Genomic DNA, 17,993 nt, shown 5'->3' with positions numbered 1-17,993 from the left:
GTCCAAACTGGTTGTGAATTAGTTGTCCAGCTGAGTTGCATACTCATTCTAACACACCTGATGGTAATGGAAGGAGGTCCAGGTTGCCAAGCACAACATCAAACCACAATGATTGCCAAGCTCACAAGCAGGGACAGGCACATTTGGAGAAATTAACAGATGTTGTGTTGTTTCTTAACTGAATGCTCATAAATACTGGAGTGTATGTATTATTAAGGTGTTTACACAAAACAAATAGTACTTGTATATCACACTTCCAGGACCAAATCCACTTTGTGCCAAACATTTTCTTGCTTTTCCATCTCTTCAGGATGTTTCTGCAGGTTTGAATGGCATTTTATATCTTTTAGGCCCACTATATATATTGACTTAATCACCTCAGCTTGGTAATGGAAGCACTTAAAGGTGGATTCCTTCTTTTAACAAAAAGCAATATCATCCATGAATGTTGCTTGTAGCAAAGCCCATGATATCAAAAAACATTGGAACAAATAGGCAATCTTAGCCAAACAAATCTATTTGGCTATTTCTTCCTATAACTTCTCTTTTCTATGTATGAGTACACACATATAAATGCATACATACATGTTTTGCTTCATGTGCACTCATGTCTATACATACATGTAGTGTACATGAAGCAAAACAAGCAATATACATAAAAAAAATAAAAATGTACCTGAATGAGGACGGTGCAAAAGTGCAGTGCATTTTTCAACCGATAAAACACAGTTCAGGCACACATCGCGGGTCCGCCTTGGCGCACAACTATGAGCTAAACACTCCTTAAAGTTTGGCGCACAACTATGTGCATCAAACAACTGAGTTTTACCAAGACAATTGTGTTCTTTTTAGCCTTTCAAACAATTCAGAGAAAGGAAAAGGAACAATTACAATTGACTTTTTACACTGTATGTCCTGGGAGATTGGAAAGGGGATCACATAACAACAAACCCCTAAAAAACAAACGACAATATTTTACAAACAACTTTATTCAAAAGAAACATTTGCTAAAAACAAAAAACACACACACATCACATCACTAAATTGACACTAAATGACAAAAAAATTAAAAAGAACAAACAAAACACGTAAACCCACACTTCCATGTGAAACCAAAATAGTTAAAAAATGGCCCAACAAATATTGCATTCAAAAAATAATTACCAAACCAATATGCAATTTTGTCCTATCAAGGGTGGAAAACTGGATTAGAAAATATTTATGCAGAACAAACCTTTCAAAGTGGTAATAAAGGCAGAATTTAGCAATCAAACAATATGGTCACAAACACAATACCATAGCATTAACATTGACTTCAAAATTGCAAAATGGACATTAAAACATTCAAAGTAAAAAAAGCAGCTAATGTGCTAAAAGGTAGGCAAAGTATCAAATGCAGCAACATAGATTAATTAGGATAACTCAAAAAACAACAGCCCCTCCTGCCCCTCCAAGAAAAAAAGACAAAAGGAAAAAGCAAGTTAAACAATGCCCTTATATATGCTCAAATTTAAGCGCACAGGTGATAGAAATTTGCTTGCAATTACCACTTGCGCAGTCTGTCGAATTTGGCTATTTGTTTTTTTTTATTTTTGCAATTGGACAGTCCATAATCATTTATAGATACGATCCTTTAGATTTGTACACCAGTAAACATATATATATATATATATATATATATATTTAGATATATATTTATATACTACAATAATTATATATTGTGAGGGTTTACGCTCAGGATCGCCTTTGCTGCAGTCAAAGGACACTTGTCTGGTTCATCCAACTCAGACCACACACCGAGGTATCAGTCTTAAGCTGGCTTGCAGCCAGGTTTACTGAAGGTTGCAGATAAAATAACAAAACAGGAAAAGAAAACCTTGCCTGTCCGGCACTTACTATACATCAGACGTCCCTGTCTATCAGCTGTAGGGCTTCTCCCTGTCAGCTCAAAACCAAGCTTTCAGCAAACTTCTACTCACTTTTGAGCTCACTCACGCAGACTGACATGGGCTCACTCACCCAGACCGACTTTCTAAGTCTCTCAGCAGAGCTCCCTCACACAGGCCAACTGTCTGTGTCTCCAAGCAGAGCTCCCTCACACAGAACCCCTCTCTGTGTCTCCAACAGAGCTCTCTCACACAGAACCCGTCTGTGTCTCTCCAAACAGAGCTGAACTACTGACTGAGCTCCTGGTTCTTTGTAATATCCCCACCCTCAGTGCTTCTTCATGAATTACCTCACGGGTGAGAGTCTTCCACCTGCTACTTCACACAGGAGAGGAATCTTGGGCAAATTACTTCCTGCATCGTGCAGGATGTGATATACAAATTACTTTCCAAGAGGACTCCTAAAATATATATATATTTTTTTATTATTATAATAACTATAGTAATTACAATTTTATATATATAAATTATTGAAGTATATAATTATATATGTGTAAATATATATATATATATATATATATATATATATATATACACACACACACATATACATATATATCTATAGAAGCAAACAGGAACGTGTGCATGCTTGTGACTTTTGTGGTAAAATCTAGTCCGATGGTTGATGAATTCCACGCGAGTACGCCAGTGCCTCGGATATGGTTGATAAATTGATTTTCAGGCTCTGATTCCGGATCGCAAACACACGTCGAGCTTCCGATTTGGCTTGATGAATCAGCCTGAAGGACTCGCCGTGTACACATGATGTAATTCCTCATGAAACAAATTGCATGTTGAGTCCCTAAAATTTAATCGCTGTGATTGGGTTATGGTAAATGTACAGTTAGGTCCATAAACATTTAGACAGAGAAAACTTTTTTTCTAATTTTGGTTCTGTACATTAGCAAAATTTATTTTAAATGAAACAACTCAGATGCAGTTGAACTGCACATTTTCAGCTTTAAATCAGTGGGTTGAACAAAAAGATTGCAAAAAATGTGAGGAACTAAAGCCTTTTTTTTACACAATCACTTCATTTCAGGGGCTCAAAAGTAATTGGACAAATTAAAAAGGTGAAAAAAATGTTAATTTCTAATACTTGGTTGAAAACCCTTTGCTGGCAATGACAGCCTGTTGTCTTGAACTCATGGACATCACCAGATGCTGGGTTTCCTCCTTTTTAATGCTCTGCCAGGCCTTTAGTGCAGCGGTTTTCAGTTGCTGTTTGTTTGTGGGCCTTTTTGTCCGAAGTTTAGTCTTCAACAAGTGAAATGCATGTTACATTGGGTTCAGATCAGGTGACTGACTTGGCCATTCAAGAATATTCCACTTTTTTGCTTTAATAAACTCCTGGGTTGCTTTGGCTGTATGTTTTGGGTCATTGTCCATGTGTATTATGAAACGCCTCCCAGTCAATTTGTCTGTATTTAGTTGGATTTGAGCACACAGTATGTCTCTGAACACCTCAAAATTCATTCAGCTGCTTCTGTCCTGTGTTACATCATCGATAAACACTAGTGTCCCAGTGCCACTGGCAGCCATGCAGGCCCAAGCCATCACACTGCCTCTGCCATGTTTTACAGATGATGTGGTATGCTGTTCCACGCATAAGCATGAGCTGTTCCACGCCTTCTCCATACTTTTTTTGTGGAAGATTTTTCACAGCAAAATCTTCCACATACAAGCACCCCCAGGCCTTTTATCTGCTTAATTGATAATGACATAACGATGGAATTGCCACACCAGCCCATGAAATAGCCTTTGGGTCAATTGTCCAATTACTTTTGAGCCCTTGAAATAAAGTGATTGAGTAAAAAAAAGGCTTTAGTTCCTTACATTTTTATGCAATCGTTTTGTTCAACCCACTGAATTAAAGCTGAATGTCTGCAGTTCAACTGCATCTGAGTTGTTTCTTTTAAAATGAATTGTGGTAATATACAGAACCAAAATTAGAAAAAAAGTTTTCTCTGTCCAAATATTTATGAACCTAACTGTATGTGTGGTAGTCCTGACAGCCTTGGGGGATGCTAACATAACCAGTATTTTATGTTTTTTTTTAGGAGAGGACCAGTTGACCAGCCAGATAAGCATGTCCTATTGCCGAAAGCAAAAAAACAAAAAATAACAAACAGGTGTTGATGATCAATGACATAATGTGGTTAATTTCACTTTGACTGTCTTATAATGTAAACTAAAATTCTTAATTTTATTTTTATACATGAATAGGTATTCTTGGTGAACACTAATAAAAACAAAACAAAAAAAACAACTAAATACTGTAGACTGCTATGCAATTTATTCTCTTCCATGAATGTGACACAGAAAAGACTGCAGGAAGGACCAAATTCCAGCAATAATTCATGAAGGCAAAAATTGCCAGTTATTTATCCAGATAAGAATGCTTAATTTGCAGAAAATTAAAATAAGTACAGAAAGTATAGGTTCACTTTCCATGTGAACTAAAAACGGCACCACCATGATATCTTCTTTTCTGTTACAAAGAAAAATCATAGTTTTTATATGTGTCAACCAACAATAGAATATTGGCAAAACAAATATATGTATTTAGGCTGCTCACAATTGATAAACTTTAAAAAGTAGTGGTTTAACACTACCAGGGTGGAGCCATCTGAGGGGGCCATGTGTTATCCCAGCTCTTGCCACTGCGATATACAACCCATTTGAATTTGTTCTGTTACACCCCACTAGTCACATCAGGGGGATCAGATAGAAAGTCTGTTAGTGAAGTGACCTGGAGACTGGCAAATAATCAGTCCAACATACCCACAGCATGAAACATCTTCCTATAGTCTGATTACCGTACAATCTACTGCAGTATCACAACTTACCACTCCTGGGCCACCTTGGACAAATGTCTAGTGGTGCTCTCTGGTAACAAGAACAGCCTTTGGCCTCCCTTAAAGATTGAAGGTCACAATCTACTCATCTTTAATGATTTCTTCACTGCAATCACTCAAACACACATTGAATGCAAACTCCCAATCCATAATGATGTTCATTTTGCTCAATTCTCCTATGTATAGTTGAGTCACAATGTAGGGTACCACCAAAATCTTTGACAATCCAGATGCAGTTCTGAACTAACTAAAAACTTTCTTTAATACTTTACTAATCACTTAGTTGTGTTCTCATTCCCAACACAACCCTAAAAGGATACAACTAGGCAGTTTTTCCTTTACCAAGAAAATGGTCAGTTTTTTCTTTTGATACTTATTTATGCATCTTCTTTCCTCCATAATGAATACTTTAATATTGGGTGAGATTTCTTTATTCTTTTGTTGAGCTCAAGTTATTAGCCTTCCCTAACCCGAGGAAAATATTGTAGGTAATTCAGTTGTTAAAATGGTTGCTTTAAAGACCAACCTAGTTTTCCTGCCAAATTAAATTGCTTACATCCTGATATCATCTGTCTCTGGGAAACACACATAAAATCTGGTTTGCATTTCTCAGGCTCCTGGGTGGGGGATATTAATTCTACCTCAGATCTTTGTCTTTGAAACTCACACAAACCCCCTTCTCAAGATATATATACATTGTGAGATATCACAAGGGGAATTGCTTGTGGTAACAGGACGGCTTCAAGGCAGATAAAAGGCAGCAGACCTGAAATGTCCAAACCAACAGCAGAAGGGTTTATTTAACGTGGTGTTAACAGAAAAGTGTCCATAAATTTACGACAAAACAAACAATAGCCTGGCTGGGTATCTGGCTACCTCACTTGGTGCACTGTCTCTCTATCACATATACTCAACATCAACACTGTTAACTCAGTTTGGATGCTTGCTTTCCTGAAGCTCTGCTCCCTTCTCACGCCAAGAACACACTGCCCTCCTCCGAGCCTCTGACTGATCAGCTTTTCACTTTCCTTGGCCATCTCCAGAGCCCTAAAGAACCTGTTTTTTTCCTAAAACCTATACCACAAATACCAACTTTCTCTTCCCTGGAGCCATTTTGACAGGTAATACCTCATTGGAGGCGCAACGTACCTGCCATCAACCACTTTTCCTGCCATTTTAAGGGACACTATATATAGTATGACTACATATGTATGTATGACTTTGTGAGTCACAACGGATACAGAAAGTCCTAGCAGAGTAATAACTCTTAAGAAAAGCAGATGTCTCAATGCTTGTTGTACTGTGTGAGTTTTTTGTCTATGCTCCAAGTAAATGAGTGCCCATTTTGTGCATTATTTTGTGACAATACCACCATGTAAGAAGCACTGCTATCGATCACACGAAAAGATTTTTCAACACACAAAAAAAAAAATTCCTTGTTTCTTTCTTTGTTTTGTTTTTTTATCCAATAGTAAAAGAATATGTGCAACTATGTTTTTTTGGACAGGGTAAAAATCGTTTTTATTTCTGTTTACTGTGGTATTTTTTTTTGGTACGCTTAGTTCTAAAGGAGATGAGATTCAGGCAGCTGACATCAAATCGCATTCAGCTGGTGCTCAAAAGTAAAGTTAAATAGCTCTTTGATAGTATTTATTTCAACAAAAATACAGTTAACAGCACTATGTAGCATTGAAAAATAATATTCTGCCACTAATAAATTTCAAGCATTATTATACAAGAGTTGTTCCACTCTGTTCTGTTGTTGCCTCTAGAAACTCTGTTATAGCTCATCCATGTAAAAGAGAAAACATTAGGCCTTTTTTGCCAGCTTTTTTAATCTAAAGACCCCTTTGGTCCTCCCAGCTCTTCTTATACCCCCCCCCCAGCGGCCCCAATTCAGAGTTTTTACACTATTGCTCTCTAAGCATGAGAAAAAATTTTCCAGAATTTAGGTCTTGCACGGCCTTCCACCCCTACAGGCCTCACACCCCTACAGCAGATCTACCTGGATCTCATATAAAGCTATAAAGAGCTGAAATGTTGTATATTACTCTGCAAAATATTCTGCAGTTATAAATAATACATAGAAAATTACCTGCAGCCTTATTCAAATCATATTCAAGGTTCCTATCCCTTTTACCAGGTGAAATGGAGTTGGACTTGTTCCTTATTTTTTGCTATCTGCACCTTGCTAATAAGATTTCTATTTAAATCACGTTCTAAAGTATATCTTAACATAAAAAAAAGCTTGCAGCATATAGGTTTCGATCTCTCCTATAGGTTTCGATCTCTTCTATTTCTTGTGCTTTCATTTATGTGAAAATTACTAAATATCTAGAATATGAATGATTGTAAAATAGCGCAGATTACTGTATGCGATTTAAAGTAGTTCATATGCAAACTGTATTAATAATATAATATACCTTAATTAATTATTATATAATTAAATGCAAATAATGCCATCCAGAAAAGTGACAATGATAGAAGTTGGGGCAAACTGTAACACTGCTGGTAAGAACTTTTAACAGACACGTTTTATGCCCACTGTTTTGCTGCAGGAATCCTGATAGTCTTACAGTATGTCCCATCAGGTCACTTTTGTTGAACAGCTTGATCTTAAAATAGATGTGGAAACAATATAAAGAAATAAACACAAGTGAAACAGTATGCTACTGAATACTATTTTTACAAAAAATAACTACATATAATTTTCAGAATACAACACTTTTCCTATAAAGGTCTTTTTAAATGACTTTTAGGACTCTATTTTTAAAGCAGTGAATCTGAAATTCAACCAAACATGCTCTGATGGAGAATGAATCTTTGCTATTGAACTTTTTAGACCTGGAAGGTTCTCCACAAAGGAACATTTAAGAGAATGTCAGATTCAGTGCTTTATAAGTAGACCCTGAGAATAGACATAGCCAAAATGTATTTAGTCTTATATATCCACAATGTGAGTCATTTTACATCAAGCAACATAACATGTATGTATGCAAAACAAGGACACAATTTGCAGTTTTTGGCAGTGCTGAAAAACAAGGGAGTGCTCATTGTATTCTTCTGTGGTCTACAAAATAATATCTTACTGTAATGTACAAACATAATAGAATGCTTTTCTATGATGTTACTTACGTAATGGTGTCAATCATATCCAATCCCATTTCAACACAGCAATGTGCATGATCTGTTTTAGGCTGTGTTAGTCCAGATACACAATAGTAACAGTCTCCAAGAATCTTAATTCTTCGACAGTGATTTTCCTGTAATAAATTTAATTGGTAATTACTTTGTATTCAGATTTTTACAAAGTGTATTTTTGTACATATTATTACATAAATAATAATATAGTAATATTGACAATTTTTCCATAGGTTCTGGTTTACCAACTGTATGCATTTGTTTTTAGAAATATGTATTTGAACTGCAGTTTTAAATGAGACGATGAGAGATTCATTTATTTATAATAAGGTCTTAGAAATCAGTTCTGTACAGTTTTCGTATATTCTGCAGAAATGGCTTGTATACTTAACTTCATACATGCAGTGGCACTCAGGCTCAGGAGAATATTCAATACCAGTGCCGGGAACATATGCATGTTGTGTATGGGCTACAAACTTTGAGAGGCTGTAAATACTCTTTATTTCTGAGAAGGCAGTAAAGGAACACTGTATGTAAAGTATGTCTTATATTGCTAAATACTTTTACTTGAAAAATTGTGATATAGGTCCCCTTGAGCCCCACAGCAATTTTGTTGACATTAGTACATTCAGGACTAGTGTTGGTCGAAAAGCTCACTATTCGATTTGACCGTCATTCGGTCGAATAATGCATAAATATTCAGGTGAACGAACGTCGAATTCGAACTATATTAATGTCAATGAGTGAAAAATGTAGGTTCTTTTTCGGGACTGTGTTGAGCTTCTACAGCCAATAAATACATTTAAAAAGACATGTCAAGACTCCCCCAACTCTGCACAACACTGTACAAGTAAAAAAAAAGTAAGAAAGTCTTTTTTTCTGTTGCTGACATGGCCATTTTAAGGGGCAGTCAGGGGAACATGCCAGATTTTATACGGGTCTCTGAGTAGAGGCAGAGAGGGCCACGAGGGGGGTTTCTCCGGTCAAAAAATTAGCCACCAGGTTTCACGGCTCCGTTACAAGCCATACACAGGCTTCAGAGTACAGACAGAGGTCCCTGAGGGGTTCTTTCAGTCAAAAAATTAGCCAGCTACACAGCTCTGTTATAAGTTGAAAGTGACAGATGGCATCAGCAGGAGGAGGAGGAGGGCACTGAGACGGAGCGGGTACCGCATTAGTAACTGGCATCCAGAGCTGGGTGTAGTGCATCATCAATGCCACCTAGATGCCATATTTAGGAATAGAGTACTGACAGGTGGCAACGGCAGGAGGAGGAGGCAGTGGGCCCTGAGACGGCTCGTGGACAGCATTGGTAACTGGCATCCAGAGCTGGGTGTAGTGCATCATCAATGCCACCTAGATGCCATATTTAGGAATAGAGTACTGACAGGTGGCAACGGCAGGAGGAGGAGGCAGTGGGCCCTGAGACGGCTCGTGGACAGCATTGGTAACTGGCATCCAGAGCTGGGTACTGGGCAGGCGGCATTAGTAACAGCATGAGGATGAGGCGGTGGGCCCTAAGAAGGAGCAAGAATGGCATTGGAGGTTGAGGCCATCACCTATATGGACAGTGTCGAAGCTGTAGCTATTGGAGACATGAATGGGTGAACGAGATTCCAATCTGTCCCTACCTACTATGTAGCGAAACCACATAAAAGGGAACGGTCTTAGTGGAATCAGCGGGAAAAGAACACCCTGTTGAGCTGGAGTCTAGTCTGGTATCTAGAGCTGGGTACTGGGCAGTGGGCAGGTGGCAGCAGTAACAGCATGAGGAGGAGGCGGAAGGCCGAGACGGAGTGTGGACAGCATTGTTAACTACCATCTAGAGCTGGGTACATGGAGGCCATCATCCTTAATTGACAGTGTATAAGGTGCAGCTATTGGGATGAATGAGATTCCCAATGTCCCTACAGTGGCGGTGGGCCCTGAGACATAGTGTGGATGGCTGTGTTACTCCTCCTGCTTTTACTGCTGCTAATTGGCATCTAGAGTTGGGTACTGGGCAGCATCAGTAACAGCAGAAGGAGGTGGTGGGCCCAGAGACAGAATTTTGACGATATTAGCAAGTGGCATCTAGAGTTGGGTACTGGGCAGGCGGCAGCATCAGTTACAGCAGGAGGAGGAGGAAGTGGGCCCTAAGAAGTGTGGATGGCATTGTTAACTGTCATCTAGAGCTGGGTACTGGGAGGAGCAGACGGTGGGCCCTGAGACGGAGCAAGGACGGCATTATTGTTTGAGGCCATATGGCATTGTTAACTGTCATCTAGAGCTGGGTACTGGGAGGAGCAGACGGTGGGCCCTGAGACGGAGCAAGGACGGCATTATTGTTTGAGGCCATCACCTATATGGACAGTGTACAAGCTTTGGCTACGGGAGATATTGCTGTGGATGGGACTGCCTTTTCCTATCTGCTAGCTGTAACTTTGTAAATTGCGGCATTGACAGCGTTGTTAACTGGCATCTACAGCTGGGTACTGGGTGCTGGGCAGGCGGCAGCAGTAGCCGCAGGAGGAAGAGATGGTGGGCTCTGAGACGGAGCGTGGGCGGCATTAGTAACTGGCATTTAGAGTAGGGTACTGGGCAAGCGGCAGCATCAGTAACAGCAGAAGAAAGAGGTGGTGGGCCCTGTGACGAAGTTTGGACGGCATTAGTAACTGGCATCTAGAGTTGGGTACTGGGCAGGCGGCAGCATCAGTTAAAGCAGGAGGAGGAGGAAGTGGGCCCTAGGAAGTGTGGACGGCATTAGTAACTGGCATCTAGAGTTGGGTACTGGGCAGGCGGCAGCATCAGTTAAAGCAGGAGGAGGAGGAAGTGGGCCCTAGGAAGTGTGGATGGCATTGTTAACTGTCATCTAGAGCCGGGTCCTGGGAGGAGCAGACGGTGGGCCCTGAGACGCAGCAAGGACGGCATTATTGTTTGAGGCCATCACCTATATGGACAGTGTACAAGCTTTAGCTACTGGAGACATTGCTGTGTAGGGGACTGCCTTTTCCTATCTGCTAGCTGTAACTTTGTAAAATGTTATGGACAGCGTTGTTACTGGCATCTAAAGCTGGGTACTGGGAAGGCGGCAGCAGTAACAGCAGGAGGAAGAGGTGGTGGGCTCCGAGACAAAGTGTGGACGGCATTAGTAACTGGCATCTAGAGTTGGGTACTGGGCAGCAGCAGTAACAGCATGAGAAGGAGGCATTTAGGCTGAGACGGAGTGTGGACGACATTAGTAATTGGCATCTAGAGTTGGGTACTAGGCAGGCAGCAGCAGTAACAGCATGATTCGAAGGCGGTGGGCCCTGAGACGAAGTGTGGACAACATTAATATCTGGCATCCACAGTCGGGTACTGGGCAGCCGGCAGCATTATTTACAGCACGAGGAGGAGGCTGTGGGCTCTGAGACGGAGCGTGGGTGGCATTAGTATCTGGCATGTAAAGTCAGGTGCTGGGCAGGCGGCAGCATCATTTACAGCAGGAGGAGGAGGCAGTGGGCTGTGAGACGGAGTGTGGACAGCATTAGTATCTGGCATCTACAGTCGAGTACTGGGCAGGTGGTAGCATCAGTTACAGCAGGAGGAGGAGGTGGTGGGCTCTGAGACGGAGTGTGGACAGCATTAGTATCTGGCATCTACAGTCGGGTACTGGGCAGGTGGCAGCATCAGTTACAGCAGGAGGAAGAGGGAGTGGGCTCTGAGAAGGAGTGTGGACGGCGTTAGTATCTGGCATCTAGAGTTTGTTACTGGGCAGGCGGCAGCATCATTTACAGCCAGAGGAGGAGGCGGTGGGCTCTAAGACGGAGTGTGGACGGCATTATTGTTTGAGGCCATCACCTATATGGACAGTGTACAAGCTTCAGCTACTGGAGACATTGCTGTGTAGGGGACTGCCTTTTCCTATCTGCTAACTGTAACTTTGTAAAAATGCAGCATGGACAGCGTTGTTAACTAGCATCTGCAGCTGGGTACTGGGAAGGCGGCAGCAGTAACAGCAGGAGGAAGAGGTGGTGGGCTCTGAGACAAAGTGTGGACGACATTAGTAACGGGCATCTAGAGTTGGGTACTGGTCAGCAGCAGTAACAGCATGAGGAGGAGGCATTTAGCACTGAGACGGGGTGTTTGGACATTAGTAATTGGCATCTAGAGTTGGGTACCAGGCAGGCAGCAGCAACAGCATGATTTGAAGGTGGTGGGCCCTGAGACGAAGTGTGGACAACATTATTATCTGGCATCTACAGTCGGGTACTGGGCAGGAAGCAGCATTATTTACAGCAGGAGGAGGTGGAGGCTGTGGGTTCTGAGATGGAGGGTGGACAGCATTAGTATCTGGCATCTAGAGTTGGGTACTGGGCAGGCGGCAGCATCATTTACAGCAGGAGGAGGAGGAGGTGGTGGGCTCTGGGACAAAGTGTGGACGGCATTAGTATCTTGCATCTAGAGTTGGGTACTGGGAAGGCGGCAGCAGTAAGAGCAGGAGTAGGAGGCGGTGGGCCCTGTGATGGAGCGTGGACCACATAGAAGGTTGAGGCCATCACCTCTATGGACAGTGTAGAAGCTGTAGCTAATTGAGATATGAATGGATTAACGAAAATCACACTTTCCATACCTACTATCTAGTGAAACCACATAAAAGGGAACGGGCTTGGTGGAATCCGCGGGGAAATACATACATTTTTTTATCATTTGTGGATATCTACCAAGTACTATTAGTTAAATATCTGTATTTGTTTCACATAAATACATATATTTTTATGAGTTTTAGGATACATACCAAGTGCTATCAGAATAAAATATCAGTATTTTTTGGAGAAAAATATATAATTTTTTATGTCTTTTGGATAGATACCAACTACCAAGTGCTATCAGAATTAAATATCTGTATTGTTTGTAGAGTAATACATCCATTTTTTTGGCTTTAGAGATATACAGCAAAGTGGGATCAGAACTAAAGATCTGTATTTTCTGTAGTGAAATATAGAATTTTTTATGTTCCTTTGGATTGATACCAAGTGCTATCATTAAATTAAATATCTAGATTTTTGGGAGAGAAATGTAGAAACTTTTATGGCTTTGGAGATATATAGAAAAGTGGGATCAGAATGAAATATCTGTATTTTTTGGAGAGAATACCGAAATTTTTATGGGTTTTAGGATGGATACCAAGTGCTATCATAATAAAATATCTGTATTTTTTTTTTACAGAAATAAAGAAATGTTTAGGTTTTTTGTGCTAGATTGCAAGAGATATCCTAAATGTTGCCTCTTGTAATATATCACAAAAGCCAGAAAAAATTCTATATTTATCCATAAAAAAATACAGATATTTCATTCTGATAGCACTTACTATCTATCAAACAACCCATAAAAATTTCTTTATTTCTGTAAAAAAAAATACAGATATTTATTTCTAATCCTACTTGCTATCTAAATTATGAATCATAATGAAATATCTGTATTTTTTGGAGGGAAATACATAATTTTTCATGACTTTTTTGATAGATAGCAAGTTGTAGCCTGAATTATATATCTGTATTTTCTTTTACAGAAATAGAGACATTTCTCTTTTCTTTTTATAGATAGCAAGTGGTATCAGAATTAATGTTTTTTACAGAAATACAGAAATGTTGCTGTTTATTTTGATAGATCGAGCAGTTTGAGCTTGCTTTCTGGGCGGAGGTGGTCGCACAGAGCTCTGCGCTTTGACCAGGTGTTCCCGCCAGGTTACCGGGTGGTGGCTTTTTAAATGAGTGCTCATGCAACTTGTTCCAAGTCCCTTTGGGTTTTTGCCTCGTTTCAAGTGTTGAGCAGTTTGCAGATGATCAAAGTGTTGTCATCACTATGGACATTAAAAAATGCCCACACTGGCGAACATCTAACTGGACTGAAAGGTGTTCTGGAGCTAGTGCTCGTGGTGGCGGTCCGCAGTTGTTGAGGCATAGCTGTGGTGACAGCTTCCGACGATTTACGACTATGACTTGCTTTACTGGTACTTGAAGAATGCAGAGTGTGGGCAGCTTTTACCCTCTTCCTCCCTCTCCCCCTTTGAGGGCGCTCTGCAACCTCCTCTTCTTCCTCCTCCTCCTCCTCTTCTTCCTGCCTATGATGATCTCCTTGTTTGCCCCATGTCGGATTAAGGACATCATTATCAGAAGAGACAGTTTCCCTATATGTGCCGAATGGAGGCAGCGACCTTTTGGAGCCAGCTTGAATTGGCTTGTCTGGCTCAGAGTGTTCTGGTGAAAAGTAAGTAGGGGGAAAGCCTGTGAACTGATTCTCTTCATCAGATGACTGAAACAACTGAGCATCTACATCCTCTACATACTGCTGTACACGTGACTTTCCAGAACTTGGAGGAACAGGAGTATCATGGACTGTTTGGGACACCTGTAGGGCCTGTGTCTGGAACTGGGATGAAGAGGGGGTACAATCACTTGACCCAGGCTGGGTCATGTACTCCACTACGTCTTGTTCATTGTGTGGCAATAATAGACGCCCACCACCAACAGCAGTGCTTCTTGTTCTTGGGTCTGCAGCTAAAAACAAACTCATACTGCTTTGCTTGCCACCCCTGCCAAAGCTGCCCTTTCCCCTTTGGCCAGACATTGTAGAAATTTGTGTGGCTTGACACCCTGCAAAATACTGAGTGGATTTTTTTTATTTGGGGGGGGGGGGTTGACACAGAAAATGCAAGTGCGCTGTGTGTGTTGTTTGCAGCAATTTCCTTTAGTGGTGACGCTTGTAATGCAGCACAGTATACAAAATATATACTGCAGTATACACTGCGTCTGTGTGTCTGTCTCTCAGTACAAGTGTGATACTGTGTACGCAGTCAGATGTAACACACTGACTGACTATTTATCTATCTAGCTTTCTATCTATCTATCTATCTATCTATCTATCTATCTATCTATCTATCTAGCTATCTATCTAGCTAACAGTGAAACACCCTACCTATCTGAGTACAGTAGATTTCAGGACTGCACCAATACAGTACAATCCAACAATCTATCTTACTAATAGTGTGAGTGTGACACAGTCTAACAAAGTAAAGCACTTTTTTTCACTTTGACAAAGCAAGCCAACCTGCACAGAAAGGTTATGTTGCTGGCAAATCTCTGTCAGGAGTGGCAAATGCAGGCACACCCTGGCCCTATATAGGCCAATGGCTACCTGTGTGGCATGCAGTGACAGACAGCCTATCGGCTGCCTGCCACAACAAACATAGAGGGGAGCATCCCCGCTGTTATTGGAGGGCCCTAGACATCATGGGGGAGGTCCCTAGGCATTGTGGGAGGGTCAAATTCGGGGCTTCGAATCCAGCAAAATTCAGGTCAGGTCCACCCGAATTCGAACGGTCATATTCGGGTTCGAACATTAGGACGACCCGAATTCGAACAACAACACTATTCAGGACTTTGCAATGAAGACCAAATGTGGGTGGCCAGGTGTAACCTACATTTTAATATTAGCAATTCCGGCATAAATTTCATTTATTTATTAGTTTTAGACAAATTCACATGTTGTTTTACATTTGTTTTGTTTTGAGACATTTTGCTTGTCTCTAGCATAAGCCTTGTTAGGCGACCATCAGAGTGCTGCTTCCAGCAGGCGGCAATTTAAAATACTTTTTTTGTTTGCTATTTTTTCTAGCTGCTATGCTGACTGGCAGGAAGTCAGATAGGAAATTTTTTTGTAGGTTTTGTTTGTTTTGGTTCTGCGTAGGTACGTATATAGAATAGATATATTACTTTTAGTTGCTGGAGTACCTACTCCTGCCTCAAAGGCACGAAAGGTGCGGCAAAGGTAGGGGGTGGATGCGGAAGATGGCCGCCACCTTTCAAAAAAATAAAGAGTGTTTAATGTGGTTTCTTTCTGTTGTGGGATAAAAGCCCTCTAAGAAAGTATACCAGGAAGTCTGAGCATGCTTCTCTTCAGCTCAGTCTACCGTGCCTCTAATAGAGGATGTGTAACAAAGGATATGTTTCCATGTATGCCAGTGTCAAGGATGCTAGGGCTTCCTTGAACAATGTGCAATTTGTGCCTCTTAGGGCAGCTAACACTGACACCAATAAATGTTTTGGCTATTTTTAAAGGTGACATTCTTCCCACTGGCAGCAATGTAACATTTATCCCACTGACCATCACACTAGTGTACAGTGATCTGTGGAGGTGTGGATTGAAGCAATGGTTCCTTAGGACCTAAAAGTTGTTTTAGGGGCTTTCCCCATCCTAAAAAGTTGAAAGAGACTTATTTATGCCATCGAGCAAAGAGAAATCTCCTGCCCATTCTAACTCAGTCCGCAGATCATTCTGCAACTGAAGTATGTTGGGCATGTGGCACTAAGGCCTTGCCCTTCAAACTTCAATATGTGCATCTATCTGTGCTTTAAAAAAGCAAGTACAGATAAGGAGGCACAACCAAGGGAGTTCTAGGACAAGGCTGATCAAGCTGTCACAGAATGTCCACAGCTTTCAAAGAAAGCCGTAAGGAGAGAATGAAGATTTGTTTCAGGATTCTAAACATTTTAACAGAGACTTGGAAGTCTGATAGTGGGACTGACATCTCACTCTTTAGATTTTTCTTTGGTGGCTTCCTTAACCTCCCGGGCGGTCTAATTATGTCAGTATTTTTTTGCCAAAAGCGGTACATGGAAATTTGTTGTTTTTTATTGTAGGCCTGTAATTCAAAGGAATAACTCCCGGGTATAATAATGTTTGAAACACAAATCATAAATTATAATATATTAAATAATTATAAATAATAATTATAAAAAATAATGAAATATTATATTACCAATAAATTAAATTTAATAATTTAATCAAATCAAAAACACCAATATATATTAAATAATTATAAATAATAATTGTAAAAAATAATGAAATAATATATTACCAATAAATTTAATTTAATAATTTAATCAAATCAAAAACACCAAACAGGGGTGCATTATTATTTATAAATTAGTAGACCCTGCATATTGGTCTAGTAGACATCCCGGGTATGGTAAAATTTGGAACATGGGACTGCTCAAAGTCCGATGTCACAATCAGGACAGTAGAACCTGGTTTCCTCATTGCTGGGTAGAATGTCATTGCTTGATCAGCTCTGACGACACCTCCCATGTGTTATTGTTGTCTATCACTACTTGTGGCTTCATGATTTCATTCCCACCTTTTGTGCAGTGGAGGCATTATGGACTGTACTCATTGAACACATCTTTCTTGTCACGCTATCGCAGGGCCATATCTTTGCCCTTAAGCCAGGCAACCATTTCTCTTGTCTTCAGCTTCCTTTTTGCAAATATTGATGGCATGTTGTTCTGGTTAGCCCTAACGGTTCCATTCGCATCTGTTTTGTGTTGCAGAAGAAACTCATAAATTTCAGGAGAAGTAAAAAAGTTGTCGGTTGTGACACAATAGCTCTGATTTAGCAAGGGCTCAATGAGTGGGAGAACAGAAGATGTTGCCATTCCATAGTTGCTGTATTTTGGGTTGAATTTGGTCCCTTATCAAGTGTATATGACTGAATTCCAAATTTAGACAGTTGATGATTCGCACAGCATGTAGGATTTTATGCCAAATTGTGCTCTCTTTGATGCAATGGCCCTGATTCACCAGGCGAAATCAGAAGCTCGCTCACGCATTCGCGATCCGAAATCAAAAGCCGTCGCGCTATTCTACAACTGCTGGAGCCGCGCATCCTCGGCAGTTTTACACTGGCGAGCTTGCATTAAAAGTCACTGTTCCCCTAAAAAAGCATTCTTTCTAATGGCACACATATTACCCTTAGCCCGAAAAAAAAATGTTTGTGCTGTTCAAATGTATAAAACATCTATATGCGCTATGAAAAAAGCATATAGATGCCTTGTTTGCTTCTTATAAATATATATATGTATATGTGTGTGTATAAATATATATATATATATACCGTATTTTTCGGACCATTAGACGCTCCGGACTATAAGACGCACCAGGTTTTCCGCATGGGAAAACAAGAAAAAAAAATTCATTTGATTTCCCCTGAGATCCAGCGTGCGGCACTTGTGCCCGCCCATGAAGG

At 40.5% G+C, this 17,993-nt stretch overlaps 1 protein-coding gene across 4 annotated transcripts in view; it reads right to left on the bottom strand.

Annotated features, from left to right (window-relative positions):
• Positions 1-17,993, bottom strand: part of ADCY1 (adenylate cyclase 1) — a 496,503-nt gene that overhangs the window by 372,379 nt on the left and 106,131 nt on the right. For all 4 annotated transcript variants that reach the window (XM_072412078.1, XM_072412075.1, XM_072412077.1 and 1 more), the window contains exon 5: positions 7,940-8,067. In XM_072412078.1, coding sequence (XP_072268179.1) covers positions 7,940-8,067 — 128 coding nt within the window. The remainder of the gene's footprint in view (positions 1-7,939; positions 8,068-17,993) is intronic.

The sequence above is a fragment of the Pyxicephalus adspersus genome, chromosome 5 (assembly GCF_032062135.1).
Source record: "Pyxicephalus adspersus chromosome 5, UCB_Pads_2.0, whole genome shotgun sequence".
NCBI classification, from domain to species: Eukaryota; Metazoa; Chordata; class Amphibia; order Anura; family Pyxicephalidae; genus Pyxicephalus; species Pyxicephalus adspersus.
The sequence above is the reverse complement of the archived record's forward strand: the minus strand, read 5'-3'. Positions and strand labels throughout refer to the sequence as shown.